At 38.8% G+C, this 17,527-nt stretch overlaps 1 protein-coding gene across 2 annotated transcripts in view; it reads right to left on the reverse strand.

The window, feature by feature from the left end:
• LOC149080928 (endothelin-converting enzyme 2-like) overlaps nucleotides 1-17,527 on the reverse strand; it is a 312,513-nt gene that overhangs the window by 127,296 nt on the left and 167,690 nt on the right. For both annotated transcript variants that reach the window (XR_016193399.1, XM_089237622.1), the window contains exons 4-5: nucleotides 14,414-14,575; nucleotides 9,817-9,900 (exon numbers count right to left, since the gene is read on the reverse strand). Coding sequence is in view for 1 of the 2 variants with exons in the window: in XM_089237622.1 (XP_089093748.1) it covers nucleotides 9,817-9,900; nucleotides 14,414-14,575 (246 nt within the window). In the remaining variant the exon portion in view is untranslated. The remainder of the gene's footprint in view (nucleotides 1-9,816; nucleotides 9,901-14,413; nucleotides 14,576-17,527) is intronic.

Consider the following 17,527-nt stretch of genomic DNA (forward strand, 5'->3'; position numbering starts at 1 on the left):
AAATGTGAAATTTCTTCTCTCTCCCGCAATAATAAGATACCTTCAATATAATATTTTGCTGTTTCATGCAATGGAGGTCCATCAGTTCGTCCTCGCCAAGCAGAATGTATATAAAAAACAAGCGCGCACACACATACGCGCGATTACAATGCGACATCTAGTTTCTAATAGTATAATAGTCACATCTAGTATAATAGTCACACTCAGTTTTTCCAATGAGGCACGCTGGATAGATACTGTAGGGAGAACATTACCTATTATCCCACAGTACGTGTGTGCACGAAAGCGAAAAATCATCAGCTTAGCTGTGAAAACGTGACAATAAATAAACAAAGCGCAAAATTTTTTGATCGTAATGCGAATCATCACTCGTTAATATGGAATATATATATATATTTTTTCAAATTTTCTCTCGTTATGCGAATTTTTCGCTAACCGAACCGCTCGTTAACCGAAGTTCCACTGTATGTGGTTTCTACAATGATGCCTTGCGTAGCGGAAAGAATGTTATAATCTAAAGCTAAATCATGGGATGCCCAATCTCAGACAAGCCAAGGAGCACCCCCCAACTACGCCTCTTGCGAAAGTTGTTCCGGTAGAAATGTATCAGTAGCGAAAGGCTGACCATATCCCCTTCATAAAAACACGGAAATCTGGATCCAATACTATGTACGTACATCAATTTAATCACTAAAAATACTTTTGTACAGGTCAAAGTTCCCGATTTTCCCCAGAGAAATTTTCCAAAGTAAGTAAAGTTGCCGATTATAGCTAGAAAGAAAAAAAAATTAAGAAAAATTGCCAATTGCGGAGAGGAAGAGAGACGGCTTTTTCTTAGCCCAATAGAGGAAATGCACCTTTTCTGGATATTATGTAGAGTTGAATTCGGAAAGGAAAGCCATCTGATATCCACCGGGAATCGACTCTATACGTCCTCTTGCAAATCGGGCAAGTGCACTACCGTGTACACCAATCGAGATACGACCCTGCCTCATTCCTTATTCCACGTACTGTGGCTTGAAGCGCTGAAGTAGAGGCCTCAGTAGTAACTTCAAAAAATGTCCCCCCCCCCTAGAGAGGAGCACCGATCCCGCCCTCGTGCGTGAAATAAGGAAAGCAGGGTCGTGTCTCTGTGGGGATGTATATGGTAGCACACTTGCCTGGTTCGCAAGAGGATTCGGGTTCGAATGCCGGCGGTGACAGATGACTTTTCTTTCCGAGTCCATCTCGGCATAATATCCAGGAAAGGTCCACTTCGCTGCTAATCACAGCCAAAAAATTGTCCCAGGTGAGTAAAGTTGCCAGTTATAACCAAAAGAATCATCAAAATCAAAATTAAGTATAGTTGCCAAATATAACTAAAACAAAATACCAAGGGGTTAGTAAAATTACCTAATATAGCCAGAAAAATGTCAGAGGTAATTACTGTTGCTAACTATAGCCAGGAAACAACTATAACTAGTGACTAAAGTCACAGTTACGGCCAGAAAACTGATCTAAGGCAAGCAAAATTTCCAATTATAGCCAAAAAAAATTACCAAAAATTGTAAAGCTGCCAACTTTAACCACAAAAATTACACTTCACAACACCGATTTTGTTTTAAAAGGTATTTCAGTGATTTTGGGGCGCTGATTCCGAATCTTTCATCGGCTTTATCAGAGTGGCTCAAGTTTTTGAGATAAAATGGCAATTAAATGTCAATGGTAATACATAAGCGTCATAAGAATCACACTGAATCACCCTGTAAATTGAATATTCGAAAATTTTCCGGGGAAAAAATCTCATTAACGTAATCATAATAGCCTATACCCTCTCCCATTTGGGAGTTTTCAACTTAATATTTATTATGTGTTGCCACTTAATGGTGAAAAGCTCCATTCATAACATTAAATAATAATAAATAAGTGCCAAATTTGGTTCCCGTAATGCGAATATCACTTTAAGAATGTGCGCCAAAAAGTGGAAAGCATTTTTAGTGTGAAATGAGCTAATCTTCCGAAATAGCCTTACTTTATACAATCCTTAAGTAGGGCCATAGAAAGAGGCTATTACCGAAATTACAAGCGGTCATATGCGCAAGGAACTTATGGATATTCATCGGCTATTAACTGAAAGCAGGAAACGGTGACCGCAAGAAATGCAAATGACGCTTATTATGTGTTATCACCTTGTATTATCTGGGCTATATTAAGAGTCGTTTAGCCTCTCTCCATTCATATATAATAATAATAATAAGATGATTATTAATTGGAGTCTCTGGAAAATGTCTCTTTTCCCACTGTAATTTGATCGAAACTCGACGTGGGATTCCATTAAGGGGGTTTTTTAGCGATCGTTTTGAGGTTGATTCGATATCGAATGACAGTAAAATTATATTCACAAAAATGGCGGGTTAAGAGAAAACTACAAAGAAAAAATTATTTTCCCGTATGTAATATTACATTAGCTTAATGGAATATGAAATTTAAGTATTCAAAATTGCCTGGATTTAAAATGTGGAAAATATGCGCTGAAATATGGACTAAAAACGATGAAATACAATACAAATGCTCTCTCTTTCTCTCTCTACAACAGGCAAAATGCCTAACAGGCGGTGGAGGAAAAGCTCCCATAACAAATGGATGTCATATTTATTCATATGGATATGGATGTCTATGGATGTCATATTTCTAAAATACAGCAACTCAATTAAAAATGCAATTATAAAAATTAAAAACTATATGTATTTAATGCTTAGAAATACTAATACATAAAAATGCATTTAAATATGCACTAAAAATGCTGAAATGTCAACTAAAAACGCTGAAATGTCAACTAAAAACGCTGAAATGTCAACTAAAAACGCTGAAATGTCAACTAAAAACGCTGAAATATTAACTGAAAACGCTGAAATATGCACTGCCGAGGTATACGATGAAATGAAACAAAAATATGTCCGAAAAATGAGAAACAAAAATCCATCTAGTATCATATGCCAAAGTATGACACTAAAAATGAAGTACACTAAAAAGTACACGAAAATGAAAAAAATAAATGCATTTCAAACAATTAATTAATTTTCAAACAATAAATAAATTTTCTAACAATTAATAAAAAAATTCTTGAAAATTATGTATATTGAAAATACTGAAATATATGCGCAAAATAAAAAAAAGTGCCTTAAAAATTCTTCAATATGCCGTAAGTATAGTTTTTTTTTAAATATACTGTACATAGAAAATGAATGAAAATATGCATTTAAAAATGCTGAAAGTTCACTAAAAATGGAAAAATACGTACTAAAAGAAAAACAAATATTTAAAAGCACTGAAGAGACTATGGCCTAACCCATACGTTCATATGTTAAATCCATAGCTTCTATAGCCCCCTAGATCATTTCATCGCCATTTAGAGGGAGATATTGCCCACTTTGGGAAACACTGGCGTAACGTAAGAGAAAACAAAATGCAGTAAAACTAAAAAAAAAAAAATACGCGCAAAAATTAAGCACACATGCATCTATAGAAGTGCAAAAATATGCATTCTATTTAAAATACCTAAAAATAATGCCTAACATGAGCAATACTCAATAGTGCAATATTTCCTTGAAAAAACTGAAGAAACTTCATAGGGAAATTCGAAAAATAGAGGAAGTTAAAAATAATCTTTAACTTTAATTGGTACAAAACGATTCATAAAAAATGCCAAACATGTGCACTTATTGTAAACTTTCGGTGATTTTATGCATTTAAACTGAAGAGCCAAAAAAACTGGTACAGGCATGCGTATGCAAATAAAGAGATATGGAACCAATCAGAGTACGGCGCTGCGGTCGGCAACGCCTATATAACGCAACAAGCGTCTGGCATAGTCGTTAGATCGGTCACTGCTGCTGCAATGGCAGGTTATCGAGATTTAAGTGAGTTTGAACGTGGTGTTATAGTCGGCGCACGAGAGATGGGACATAGCATCTCCGAGGTAGCGATGAAATTTGGATTTTCACGTAAGACCATTTCACGAGTGTACTGTGAATATCGGGAATCCGGTAAAAAATTAAATCTACGGCATCGCTGCGGCCGGAAAAAGATCATGCAAGAACGGGACCGACGTGCAACCCTTCCGCAAATTGCTGCAGATTTCAATGCTGGGCCATCAACAAGTGTCAGCGTACGAAACATCATCGGTATGGGCTTTCGGAGCCGAAGGCCCACTGGTGTACCCTTGATGACTGCACGACACAAAGCTTTACGCCTCGCCTGGGCCCGACATCACCGGCATTGGACTGTTGAGGACTGGAAACACGTTGCCTGGGCTGACGAGTCTCGGTTCCAATTGCTTCGAGCTGATGGACGTGTACGGGTATGGAGACAACCTCATGGACCCTACATCTCAACAGTTCAAGCTGGTGGAGGCTCTGTGATGGTAGGGGGCGTGTGCAGTTGGCGTGATATGGGACCCCTGATACGTCTAGATACGACTCTGACAGGTACATAAGTATCCTGTCTGATCACCTGCACCCATTCATGTCCATTGTGCATTCCGACGGACTTGGACAATTTCAACAGGACAATGCGACACCCCACACGTCCAGAATTGCTACAAAGTGGCTCCGGAACACTCTTCTGATTTTAGACACTTCCGCTGGCCACCTAAATCCCCAGACATGAACATTATTGAACATATCTGGGATGCCTTGCAACGTGCTGTTCAGAAGAGATCTCCACCCCCTCTTACTCCTACGGATTTATGGACAGCCCTGCAGGATTCATGGTATCAATTACCTCCAGCACTACTTCAGACATTAGTCGAGTCCATGCCACGTCGTGTTGCGGCACTTCTGGGGGCTCGCGGGGGCCCTACACGATATTAGACAGGCAACCAGTTTTTTTGGCTCTTCATTGTATATGATGCATTTGCATATAATCCAGGCTCTAGATATCACCTTGTTGTTATCTACGCCAGGGCTGGCCAACAGCTGGCCCGTAAGTGATTTTGTGCGGCCCGCGACAAGGTAAAAGTACGGTGAAAAAATTAAATTTGTGATAATTATTTTTTAACCATCGGTTCCATCAGCAGATTTCTTGATTAACAAACTGCTTACAAACTTCTTACTTCTAGTGGCGAAATTAATTTAATAACTAACTAATTAATTCAATTAATAATCTAGCGGCTTATACGCCGAAGTTGCGCCACCGATGCGGCCCGCGACGCTACAGCCGGCCATTATGTTGGCCCGCGAACAGAAAGACGTTGGCCACCCCCTTGATCTAGGCTACATTAAGAGTCATTCACCCTCTCCCCCATTCATATTTATAGTAATAAAATGATTATTAATTGGCGTCTGGAAAATGTCTTTCCAACTATAATTCGATAGAAACTACACGTGGGATTCGATTAAGGGTTTTTATCGATCGTTGAGGTTAATTCGATATCAAATGACAGTAAAATGATATTCACAAAAATGGCGGATTAAAAGAAAACTACGTAGAAAAAATTGCATTAGGTTAATGGAATATGAAAGCTAAGTATTCATAATTGTGGTGAAATTTATTAAGGTCATATTAATTAGCAAATGGAGCTTCCCGGCGGTCCATACATACATATATATATATTTCAATGTTAATGCGTGCATGTACGACATAAAACATAAAAATTCGTGATCAATAATATACGAGATGCATTTAAAACTCTACATCGCCCTATTAATGTAGCTGAAACGTAATTCTGTGGTGTTTGGTTTCCAAAATCACATTTTTGAGATATAAGCATTCAATGGCGTAGCGAGGAAGGGGGGGGGGGGGACTTGGGGGTCTGGTCCCCCCCCCCGAAATGTGAGAAAATGACCGAAAAAAGGGAAAAAGATGGCCAAATAAATTGTTCTGTTACTTTGGCCCCCCCCCCCGAAACGAAATTTCTGGCTACGCCCCTGTAAGCATTTTCATTGCATTTTAAAAATCAAAAATAAAGCATACAAACAAATACAAATGAAGAATATCATACATCAGCATGTTGTTTAGCCGCACACACACGTATTTGCGCATTTATCTCACATCTAATTAGTTATAATTAGCAGTACTTTCTTTTAGATCAGAAGCCATTTTTTTGGAGATATCATGTTCTGACCAAAGGGGCCGTTCACGTATTACGTCAGCAAATTTTTAGCCATTTTTGACCCCCCCCTTCTTCCCCCGCTGTCAGCAAAAAGTCCGTAGAAACTTTAAAAATGAATAAAAACCGAAATAAAAAACAGTTTGCAGGGTTAGCATCGCTAAGGTCACGGGAATTCTTTCGACAGGAAAAAGAACTAAAAAACAGCCGATAGGTGGCGCTGGTACGGGCGACTTCCGTGGGAATATGCAAATGAGACTGTTATAAGAACTTGCGCTCCTAATCCGGAACCAGTTCACCGTTGTAAAACCGTGTATGCGGACCTGCTGCACTCTTCCGTTGCTGGATTTATGACTCGCCTGCAATGTGTGTAGTGGTCATGTGCAACACATACTGCTGTAATAAACGATTTGGAGGCATGCTGTTTCGTTATTTGTGTATTTTTTCTCAGACTTGTGTACGTCAGCGCCACCTATCCGATGTTTTTCAGTCTCTTTCCCCCTGTCTTGAAAAAAATTCCCCTGACCTAGCGATGCTAACCCTGCAAACCGTTTAGAATTTCGGTTATTTTTCCGGTCCAAACCATTTTTCCCGTTTGTTCATTTCTTTGCTGGCCCTCAAATTATCCGTCTTGTTCATGTATTTTTCACCGTTCCGAAAATATTTTTGCACCTATTTCCACAGATCAACAGGTGAAAAAATGAACACCGCTCTATTCCACCTAAAACATTTTACGATGAGTCATGATCTGTTATTTCCCATCATGGTGGTAAAATTTTAGTATACAAGGTGATTGTAATTGAAGTCCCCGTACTCCGAGTAGATTTTCTCAAAAACTGCTTATCCGAATACAGGCAAATGTTTAGGATATCTTCAAGACACCATGGGAGAGAGATGAATGAAATAAACAAAAAATAGTTCAATTTTTGACCACCAGGCGGGAAACAAAAATGGCGCTTTGTTATTCTGAATTTTCCTTTTTCCTATGAACTACATAGCGTATGTACCAAGTTTCAATGAACGTCCTCCGGAACGCATAGGTCGGAGTAGTGTTAGTAAAGTAGAACATTTCAATAACGTACACCCATGGGAACAAAAATTCTGTCCGCTAACGGGGAGTGTCCGCTAATCGGGAGGTACGATATGGAGTAGAACGACTTTCACATTTATACATTTCGATCTGGTCGTAATTGGTTCCCCACACACTTTAACGTTAAAGTGTTTATGCTACTGTAAAGGTGATGCACTAGTGGTTAAGCATATTCAACAATCGTCTCGATATAAAGATGTTTTGATTAAATTTCAGTACATTTATCATTTATATCGGAGGTTATGCATAATTCCCAAATAAAGTTGGGAAGTCTAATAAATGTGGAAAAATCTATGACCTTTCTCCTCTTCATTAAACCAATTAAATTATTTTTGCCCGCACATGATACGTGCACTACACATATTTTGCAATAAACATTTAAATACGTATAAAGATAAAAACATTCGTTACAACATTATCAGCCTTGGCTTCCTTCACACGTATCAACAAACAAAAACCAACATTACCATTCGAATTCACCATCCTGGATCATAGTTATGTTCAGTTATAATTATCTAATCAATTGACGATTTATCATGTTTGGCAATACCAGTTTGGGATTAAGCATAATCTAAGTAGAATATGATAAATTGTCGGTTTATGACCAAATAATTAAGAACAATCTCTTAATTTCGAGTTTGGAAAAAATTAGAGTTTACCTGATTTTTCTGTCCGCTAACGGGGAGTGAAGTACAGGGTGTTCCAAAAAGAATCACCCGATTTGAAATGAGTGTATTACGAAAAATACTGAACACACGCATAGACACTTGTGATTAATTTTATATTACATGGCTGATCATAAAGTTTATTATAAATCAAATTAAAGGTGCTCAATATGTTCACCTTGGGATGTACGGGATATGTCTATACTGTACTCGTCCCAAATTTTTGCGAGCATGTTTGCATTCACTGCTGCTGTTATGCGTATCTTCAATTCGGCTGATGTAGTTGAAAGGGGAAGCACATAAACGTAGTCTTTTATGAACACCCCCCCCCCCACAAGAAGAAATCGCACACTGTGAGGTCCGGAGATATTTAACTGAATAGTCAGACCCCGTACGGCTTCAGTGTGGCGGTTACCCGTGTTACTGGAAAATGAAGTCATCCGAATCGGTTTGCAATTGTGGGACAAACCAATATTGACAAACACCTCTGGAAGTAGCGGCCGAAGGAAGAGCGTTAGCGCTACCTTTCGGCAAATGCGCGAAACTCGAGATTTCCCTCTTTTTACCTATACATTATTTGATCGAATTGGATTAAAAGCTGAGTAGTTACGATTTTTTTCAAATTGGATGCCCGTTAATGGGGAGTATCTGTGATGGGAGGTTCCACTGTATAATTAACAAAATTTTAGAGAAAATTTCCACTATAAAAATCTTACTACTACATTGGTCTGACTACACCCAGACACCCTCTGTTCTGGTGGACGTATTCCATTGAAACTTGGTATACGGGTCTCACCCTTGAACTTACCTTTAGCCTTGAGAAATTTTCTCTCCAAGGCTCGAACCCTCTTTCTATGAATGGCTAAGTCCTGTGTCCACCAGTTGGGAAGTTTTTCGTTATGTTTTTGAGCACGTCCCAGTATATTTACGCAAGCAGACTGCAACACTTCCATAAAGGTGTCCACAGTTGCATTGAGGTTCTTCTTCCTCTCTTCAATGTTCAATGAACTAACATTTTATGTTAAATTTATCTAATACTTATAATTGGAAGTTATCTGCTCTTTCTTTTATTGTAATTAGCGTATGATAATAACCATAAATGAGTTTGTAATCAATATTAACTGGCATTCATTTCGAAATATCTAACACACGGTTAAATTAATTGCTTGAAATGATTATGGACAGAATTTTTTAAAATTAAAAAAAAAAAAAAACTGGAGATTTTGGGGTTCCGAAAATCCTCATTTGTGTGAAGAGAAACCACCGCATTCGCCTAAAGTTACTGCATGGGCTGCGGTATGCGCCAGAGGCATTATCGGCCCCTTCTTCGTGCGAGAAACGATTACTACTGAACGTTACGTTACAATTTTGGAACAATTTATCAGCACACATGGCGCATACCGCAGCCCATGCAGTAACTTTAGGCGAATGCAGTGGTTTCTCTTCACACAAATGAGGATTTTCGGAACCCCAAAATCTCCAGTTTTTTTTTTTAATTTTAAAAAATTTAAAAAAAAAACTAAATTTTCGAAATTTCTGTAGAACATTCTTACAGTTTTGCTAATAAACGTACCGTTTACCGCATAATTGTATTGATCTTTGTTGTAGAGATATTTAATTTTTAAATAAGGGCTTATTCGCTGATCACCCTGTATGTGTATAGGAAGCAAAATTATATGACGATGTAAAGTAACAAAGTTATATATGAGGATTATGGAAGACGTTCTGTTGGCCACAAATTGAAATCAAATTCAGATAACAGATACTTCAGATGATCAATATTCATAATGCAAACATTTTCCGATAGGTATCGTAAACACCTGTGAACCTCTATTCCGATTTTAATATTGTCGAGCGTATCTGACGTGTCCGTTTATAGCGTCATTTGAACTAATAAAGCGTCCGCCATAATCCGCAGATGTTCAATTTCTGTACATCTGCTTCTTATAGTACGGATATTTACGTCGACTTACTCATGTTCATGCAAGATGTATACAGCTTCTTGACCTTTACGATGGCATCCGAGTCATTCGCCGCCGATGGCTGTTCGATGAGTTCTGAAACGAATATTAGAAGAAACAATTCATTATCCAATTATAAAACATATATTGTTCAAATCAAGTTAGGTTTTATACGCGGTCACTATATTTGCCTTTAGCAAGTCTTAATGGGCGTGTAAAGCTTGACCGCTACTATAAAGAGGTATACCATGTTTACATAGAGCAGCATTTCTCAACATATGGTCCGCGGACCAGAGGTGATCCACGACGAACTGTTCCGCATGCAGATCTGATAAAACTATTCACCCGTTGTAATTGATATCGGTGACATCTCTATATGGGTTCAAATAAGATTATACCTTCATACTTATATTTACCATACATCATCGAGGAGTATTCAGGAAATAGTAATCCCAAAAAAATACGGGATAATACTAAATTTTGCCTAAAGTTGCAGTTTATTGCCTTTAATTCAATCTACTAATTACTGCTAAAATTGCTGATGGGTGTGGGAATAAAGAACTGCTACAGATCGCAGTAAACAAAAATGTATTTCACGAAAAAATATTCAAATCATCTGATGATCATACTTCATTGATAAAAATCCGTAAACTGGAATCTTAAATAATAAATTATCCGTCTATTCGTGGCATTTCAGAAGGCATAAACGAAGTAAATTTTGCGACGACCCCCCATCTTTTCCCACGCCGCAGAAATTCGCACAATCAATTTCCGGAGAAACGGACAACAAATTCAATAGCAGTTGTTCCAACAGCGAAAACTGTCACAAGTTACTTCCAACGACAATGACAGACACACGACCGATCAAGTACCCTCTGCTGTTGCTGTTGAAGGACAAATAAACGAAACGTCACGTCACCGACGTTCTCGAATCCGACGACGTTATTTTCTCGTTCGAAGAGTTTGTGTTCAGAGAAAAATAGCACAAATAAAAATTTCCTCTCGTGAACGACTATAAACGTCATTTATTTTTAGTCGCGAAATTGGCTTCGGGAAGAAATCTCACAAGAGGTACAAAAACGCATTTGCGGCCCCGAGAAGAAAAGGTGGGGGCCCCCCTAATTCCCGAAGACGTCTATAGGTACGTGTCACCTACCTAATTCCCGTAGGTGACATTTTATCTCGAGCTTTTAAATTGATCGAGAATCCCCGCAATCTTTTCCCCACCCTGGGTATCGGGAAAAGGAACTTGATCTTTACACACGGGGATTCATCACTTTCGTGTGTGTTAATCCCTTGAAATCCCCTTATGGAATTTTCTTCGACGAAGTTTCCAGAGGAAATTTGGAAGAAAGAAATTTTCCCTTATAAGGGAAAGAATCGACCATTTTTCAAGGGATTTGTTTCAACGTTTATTCTCTCCAATAAAAATGGCGTTATTTTTCTCCGATGTAAACGGAGGAGTGATTGAGATTCTTGAAAATTCGTCTGGAATCTATGAATTTGAATTTTTAAATCATTGAAATCTGTTGGTGGAGGTCGTACAGGGTGGCCCATAAATTCGTAAATTCCATCGGCCCCGCTTAAATCAGATGCCAACGATTTCAGCACACAGTACCCGATTGTGTGGGGATAAGGGTTTTTTGGTACAGGAAAAACAAATTAGTTCACATTTTGGTCAGTAGAGGATGCTTCACGAAAGTAAATTGGAAGTATAAGTAAAGCACCCTAAAATATAGTAAAGCACACTGGAGGTATGCAAATCAGAGTCCTATAAAATGCACGGTGTACGATTGATAGTTCATTTCTGAATTTACCTGCTATTGGAGCTTGCATAAGCTTTTCATTGTGGTGTTGACATTGAAACACCACATACGTAAAGCACTATTGGTGAGGTTGTTTCTCCCCTCAGCCACGAATCACCGGCTGACACTTTACAAACATTTCAGACACAGAAGTTAAAAAACGGTTCGGGTCTAAAATCTGTGATTTGCTTTCGTGCCGCGCCCTCTATGGACAAAAATTTGAGTTTTTTTCTGTATAAAAATATAATCTTTCGAGAAAATAGCTCTTTCGCAAACCGTGTATACCGACTCCTTCAGTTTTCATGAATATTTTGGACTATTTACGAAAATATCGGACATTTTATAAATACTTAAGGTATCTTTATATAGATTAGTGTAGTTTATAAATGTATATAAACAACTATATATAATTGGTGTAAATAATTAGATCAACTGCAAAATATCAAATTTTGTAGTAATATAAATTTAATCAAATAATTAACTGCATTTAATAATACATAATCGCATTTATTAATATGATATATAGTTGACGCCAAGTATAAAAATGAGAGTAGGTAATGTATTCATTATATATATATATATATGATTAATGTTAAAAGAATAGCAATAATTATAACTCAATGACGTCCTAACAGGCTGATGAAGTGACATTCAGTCACTGCCCTATTGAGTGGAGTGTCTTTCTGCTTTTTATTTCCCTACCTGCTTTTTCTTTTCCCCCTAGATTAATAACCCAACATGGGTAATATTAAACTCTAAGTAGTTCAAAAAAAACACACAACCATGGCGAAAATCGCGCTGCCAGTCCAGGATGGCTAAGAAATGACTCAGGGGTATGCACTGTTTGCCAATTTCAGTCGGAACCTACAGGCCACTATGTCATATTAAGGATGGTATATTATACGTCAATAACAGCTCCTAACTAACTCTTTTAAAATCTTCAGCTGGAATGCTGACGGAATCCCCAATAACCTCCATGAAACGAGTGAAACTATTGATAAATTTGACCCGGAATGCGGTTCTCATACAAGAATCGTGGCTTTCACCGGCACGCAACTTCAAAGTCCCTACATATGAATGCCATAGGCTTGACCGCCCTAACCTACCAGGAGGGGGTGTCCTTATACTTATCAAGAGGAATTATCATACTGAGACAGTTGATCTTTCTACATCCACAACATGTGAGGCCATCACCCAAATCAACAACAGATGGTAATCTGTTCCTTCTACACGATACCGACTCGATACCTCCCCCCCCCCCTTATTAAAAACCAATATTTACAAGTAACGGCAATAAGCCCATATTTGTAGCTGGCGATTTCAACTCTAAAAGCAAACTTTTCAATAGCATCGCAACAAATCAGGATGGTAGGGTGCTCACCAATTTTTGTCATTCAAATATGATTGATGTTCATGCACGCAATCACCTACACATTATCCCTACAACATTCAGCATAGGCCGGACGTACTTGACTTTGGTTTGACAAAAAAAACACTTCGACATCTAGTTGAGATGGGAAGCGGGGTATGTCCGGTCCTTCAATGTTCAATGGTTTGACAAACAACCTACTACACGGAGTAATCTTTTAGGTGCTCAGTGCTCTCGGATATGACCATAATCCGGTACTATTCGAGATTGCCAGTGGTATCACTTATGAAATTTCATACATGCTTTGTACAGATTGGACTAACGTTCGTACAGCACTGGAAAATGAGCCCGTCATTGAGATCAATAAATGTCAAAAGAGAACATTGATATAGACACGTATGATATAGTCACTCACTTGTTCACTCATACAGTCACTCACCCACTTATATGGTCACTCGCCCAATCACTTGGTCACTCATACGGTCAGGACAGCTGCAACGTCAGGGCGAAATTTCCGGAAGCGATACTCGTGCTAAGGCTGGCCCAATACATTCCAGGGTTTGTCGTGGGCAAGTAGTGTGGCCATTCCGTCATTGGCAATTATTGTCAATTGTTGGTGGCTGGAGGAAATTGGAGAAACCGCGAGACACCCAGGCTCTGTCACAAGTAGCAACGTTAGCACTCTGGTCCCCAGTGGGGGACCCGGGCTGAAAAGTATCGGAAGGCTGATCGAACAAAACGACCAAAAACTTCTAACTTTCAACCACAAAGTCGCCTTCCTTCCCGACCTGCCAATCCGTCTGGCCGCAATATTGGCCGAAGAACATCAACAATCACGACACGAAGAGTGTGTTCTGGAAGCAAATATTTGCCAAGGAATATTGGGTCACGCTGGGCCAGTGTGTGGCCAGCCCATGCCACTGCTGCTTCTTTGCCTCAGGGGAAGGCAGATATTTGCGAATGACTATTGGGCCAGGCTTGATTGACACTAGTGTAGCTCTGACTTGAGTGAATTCGCAAAAAGTCACTGACATCTCCTTTGTACCAAGAGAACAAGCACAGTCTATAAACCTCTCTGTTTCTGTATAAATGGAGACAGAAGTGCTTGATCAAAATTTATCGCCAATATTCCAAAATCCTGTAAGTCACGTGACTGGTGTTTTCAGAATCGGTCGAAATGGGTGTCAGATAACTTTCGGCATTACAGTATGTATACAATCGAATCCCGTTATAACGAACTCCAAGAGACAGGAGAAATCACTTCGTTGTAACAAAATTTCGTAAGAAAGGAATTCCAGTTCTTTTTTGCATTGTTTCTATGTAAACTTATCCGGTGGATTAGAAAAGTGTTCGTTATAAAACGAGATTTTCGTTATATCGGTATTCGTTAAAACGGGATTCCACTGTACTTATAACGCTGTTTGGGACGGCTTACTTTTCAGGGCCACGAATATGTCGTCCTGCATACTCTGAATGGTGGAGCGGTGGTAATGGTCGTCAGGCACAGCATGTCTCCTGAGGTAGTTCCCGCAGGAGAACTGGTAGAAATCGTCACATGGCTTCATGCTGGTGTCCATCTTTTCCAGGATCCTTGAAGCTGCAAAAAAAATAAGAGAGATATCGATTTGATTATTAATAATGTACAGTAAATTATAAACACAAGAGCGAAACTTTCTTTTTTCTTCCAAAAACAATCTAGTTAGTCATCACATTCCGCCGCTGCTACACGAGCAGAATTGTGAAAAAATAGTGATTTTTCAAAAATGAAGCCCTGTTTACATGTGAAAGATTGGGGGGGGGGGGTCGCTTTGGTGATTATTACCTGCATGGCAACTTTTTTTTCCTCATGGGGAAAAAAGGAGGGACGAAGATCCGTCAAAAGAGTCCCATCTTTGTTGCGGAATAATGGCGGGTGACTCCAACATCCTCTCCCATAATCATTTGTCCCGCGAAAACTACTGTAAGTTCCTTCGTCAGCCATCTTGAACCAACCATTTCCGTTCATCCCGCGTAGCCAGTGACAATTTCCAGAAAGAGAGGGAGGGGAATACCGGCATAAACTAAACGCCATGTAAACGGGTTGTAGCGAAAATCCCTGTTACGGGTAACTTCCCGGGATATTTTACTGCACATGTAAACGCGGCTTAACAGTAATTGTGAATAGCTTTTGTAGTAGTAAGTTTAATGGCCAATTAGACGTTCTGCAAAAACAACCACGGTTTTCTAGTTGCATGGACACATGGACTCCTATTGAACATTCGCTCCGCAGAGAGCAGGCGGATCTTCAACACGATACACGCAAAACATGAAAATTCCGGCATTTGCCATTCTTATTTCCAAAATACAGAAGGCAGGTTGGCAACACTAGTATAACACGAAGCAATCAATAACTCTGACAGCTTAAATATGTAAAGGGCACGCACACGCACAACACGTTCTTGAATGTGTCAATTCGTTAGTAATTCTATACATAATTTTTACGAGGTGCATTGTATTCTGTGTAAGAACTAGTTGTACAGTGTAGCACAATGGTTTAAGCACACAGTATACTCTTTAATCTTTCAAGCGTCAATGACGAGATATCACGCTTCCAAAAAAGCCTCTTTTTTCAACATGGACAAGCCGTATAGTTTTTGCACAAATGATTTCTCAATGGAAAACTTTTCCCTTTACCCCCTTAGTTTGCAGCTGCTAAAACGTCTGAAGAAAGACTACTTCATTCAAAAGATATGGTATTTTGAAAGGGGGGGGGGGGCTGATTTCTAATTACCACTTAAAAGGTTAATAAAATAAAAAGTATCTAATAGATTCTGTTAATAATTTCATCCAAGATCAGAAATTATTTATATTCTAGAACAGTGTTTCCCGAAGTGAGCAATATCACCCCCGGTGGGCGATGGAATGGTCCAAGAGGGACGATAGAAGCTACGACTATAACATAGGATCCTATGGGTTAGCTGAAGTTGGGAGGAGAGAGAGAGGAAAAAATTTTGAAGAAGGGGTGATTGAACAAAAAACTTTGGGAAACTATGATTTAAAATATATGAGGTGAAGGTTCCACAAAAAAATTGGAAGAAAAAAAATTGAATTTTAAGTGCCTCAGACTTATGGGCACAGAATCGAATTTATGCACATTCCAATACGCCACGCAGATTTAAGTCACAAAGGGATGTTTCTAATTGATGCTTCATGAATCTTGAATGCTTTCGTGAGTCAAGCACCACACGCCAAAATCCACTCAGTCGACGAACAAGGAAGTATTGTGGATATATGGGTACCGATGTCACACGAGGTAAATTCGATTTTCTCGGATTTCTATTGAATTAAATTAATTTAAACGAGGCATCTATATAGTTCTAGTACGTGGTGAACATTATAAATCAAAATATCTAGACAACCCCGAGTGACGCATTGGTAAGATGCTCGTCTTCCACTACGAAAGTTACCGTCAAGGTTTACGGGTTCGAATCCAGGCATAAAGTGTCAGAAACAGGATCTTTACCTACCAAGCCTGGAGCAACCGCCGATAGATGGTGCCTTCATTTTCCCCACCCAACTCCACTGGTTGGAAATTGCCGTATGGCGATATATGATCGGTGTTGGTGTGCGGTAAAGTAGTTCAACATCATGACAGAAAACTACGAAGATCGGCGCTGCAACAAAAACACTAAGCTAAAGAAATACAACATAATTGAGAGAAATCGTTCGTAGATTGAATCCACGAAGTCAGCTATATTTGCAGAAGAACGAAATTATTCTCGTATACCTTTTACTGGACCAGCACCTCCTAGAGATAGAAGGCCTCCGCTGTATGTTTGTGACGTCAGTGAGTAGTGAGCCAATCAGGAAGATTCTACGCCAAAATAAGAAGAAACGAAATAGGATGCTGTGTTTCAAAATTTGGCAAACTTGCTAGGTAGTCTGAATGACGTATGTGGCAACTCGTGCGGGGGCCTGTGCTGTCGCAGCACTGCCAAGGCGGAGACCGCTGACGTAATCTTCTCTCCAGTAATATAAGCTCGATGGCTGGAACGCATCCAGTCGTAGAATCCACTCCAGATTTACAATAGACTATTTTCTTGAAACAGTTAAGTGTTATACAATGGATTTTAAAATTTTGACGAAAATTATTTTCTCAGTGATGTAATACATATTTAACAATTACCATCTTCGACATCAATTATTAAAATATTTCACTTTTAATTAAAAAACTAATTTTTTATAGTTTAGTATATTAACTTTGTTGAGAAAATTTCCGACAATAATTAAATAATTAGCATGGAAGATATACTTTATAATTTGTTGTTAGATGGCGCTGTACTTTTTTGAGTTCATTCAACCGTTAGCTTTGATTTTTTAGAGAAAATTGTAAATATCGATGAAACTATTTTTGTTATGTATTTTTTTTTTATTATTCCTCAAAATTCATCACTAGATGACACTTGCATTTTTTGAGATATTTGCTTCAACACTTTAACTGCCGTTGAAAAGATCTGCTTTACTACTGGAGGTGGCCGACCCGTGGCACACGCACGCTATGGCGTGAGGA

Source organism: Pholcus phalangioides, unplaced genomic scaffold (assembly GCF_987345545.1).
Source record: "Pholcus phalangioides strain wild (caught in Gottingen) unplaced genomic scaffold, Ppha-v1.0 ptg000010l_1, whole genome shotgun sequence".
In the NCBI taxonomy this organism is placed as follows: Eukaryota; Metazoa; Arthropoda; class Arachnida; order Araneae; family Pholcidae; genus Pholcus; species Pholcus phalangioides.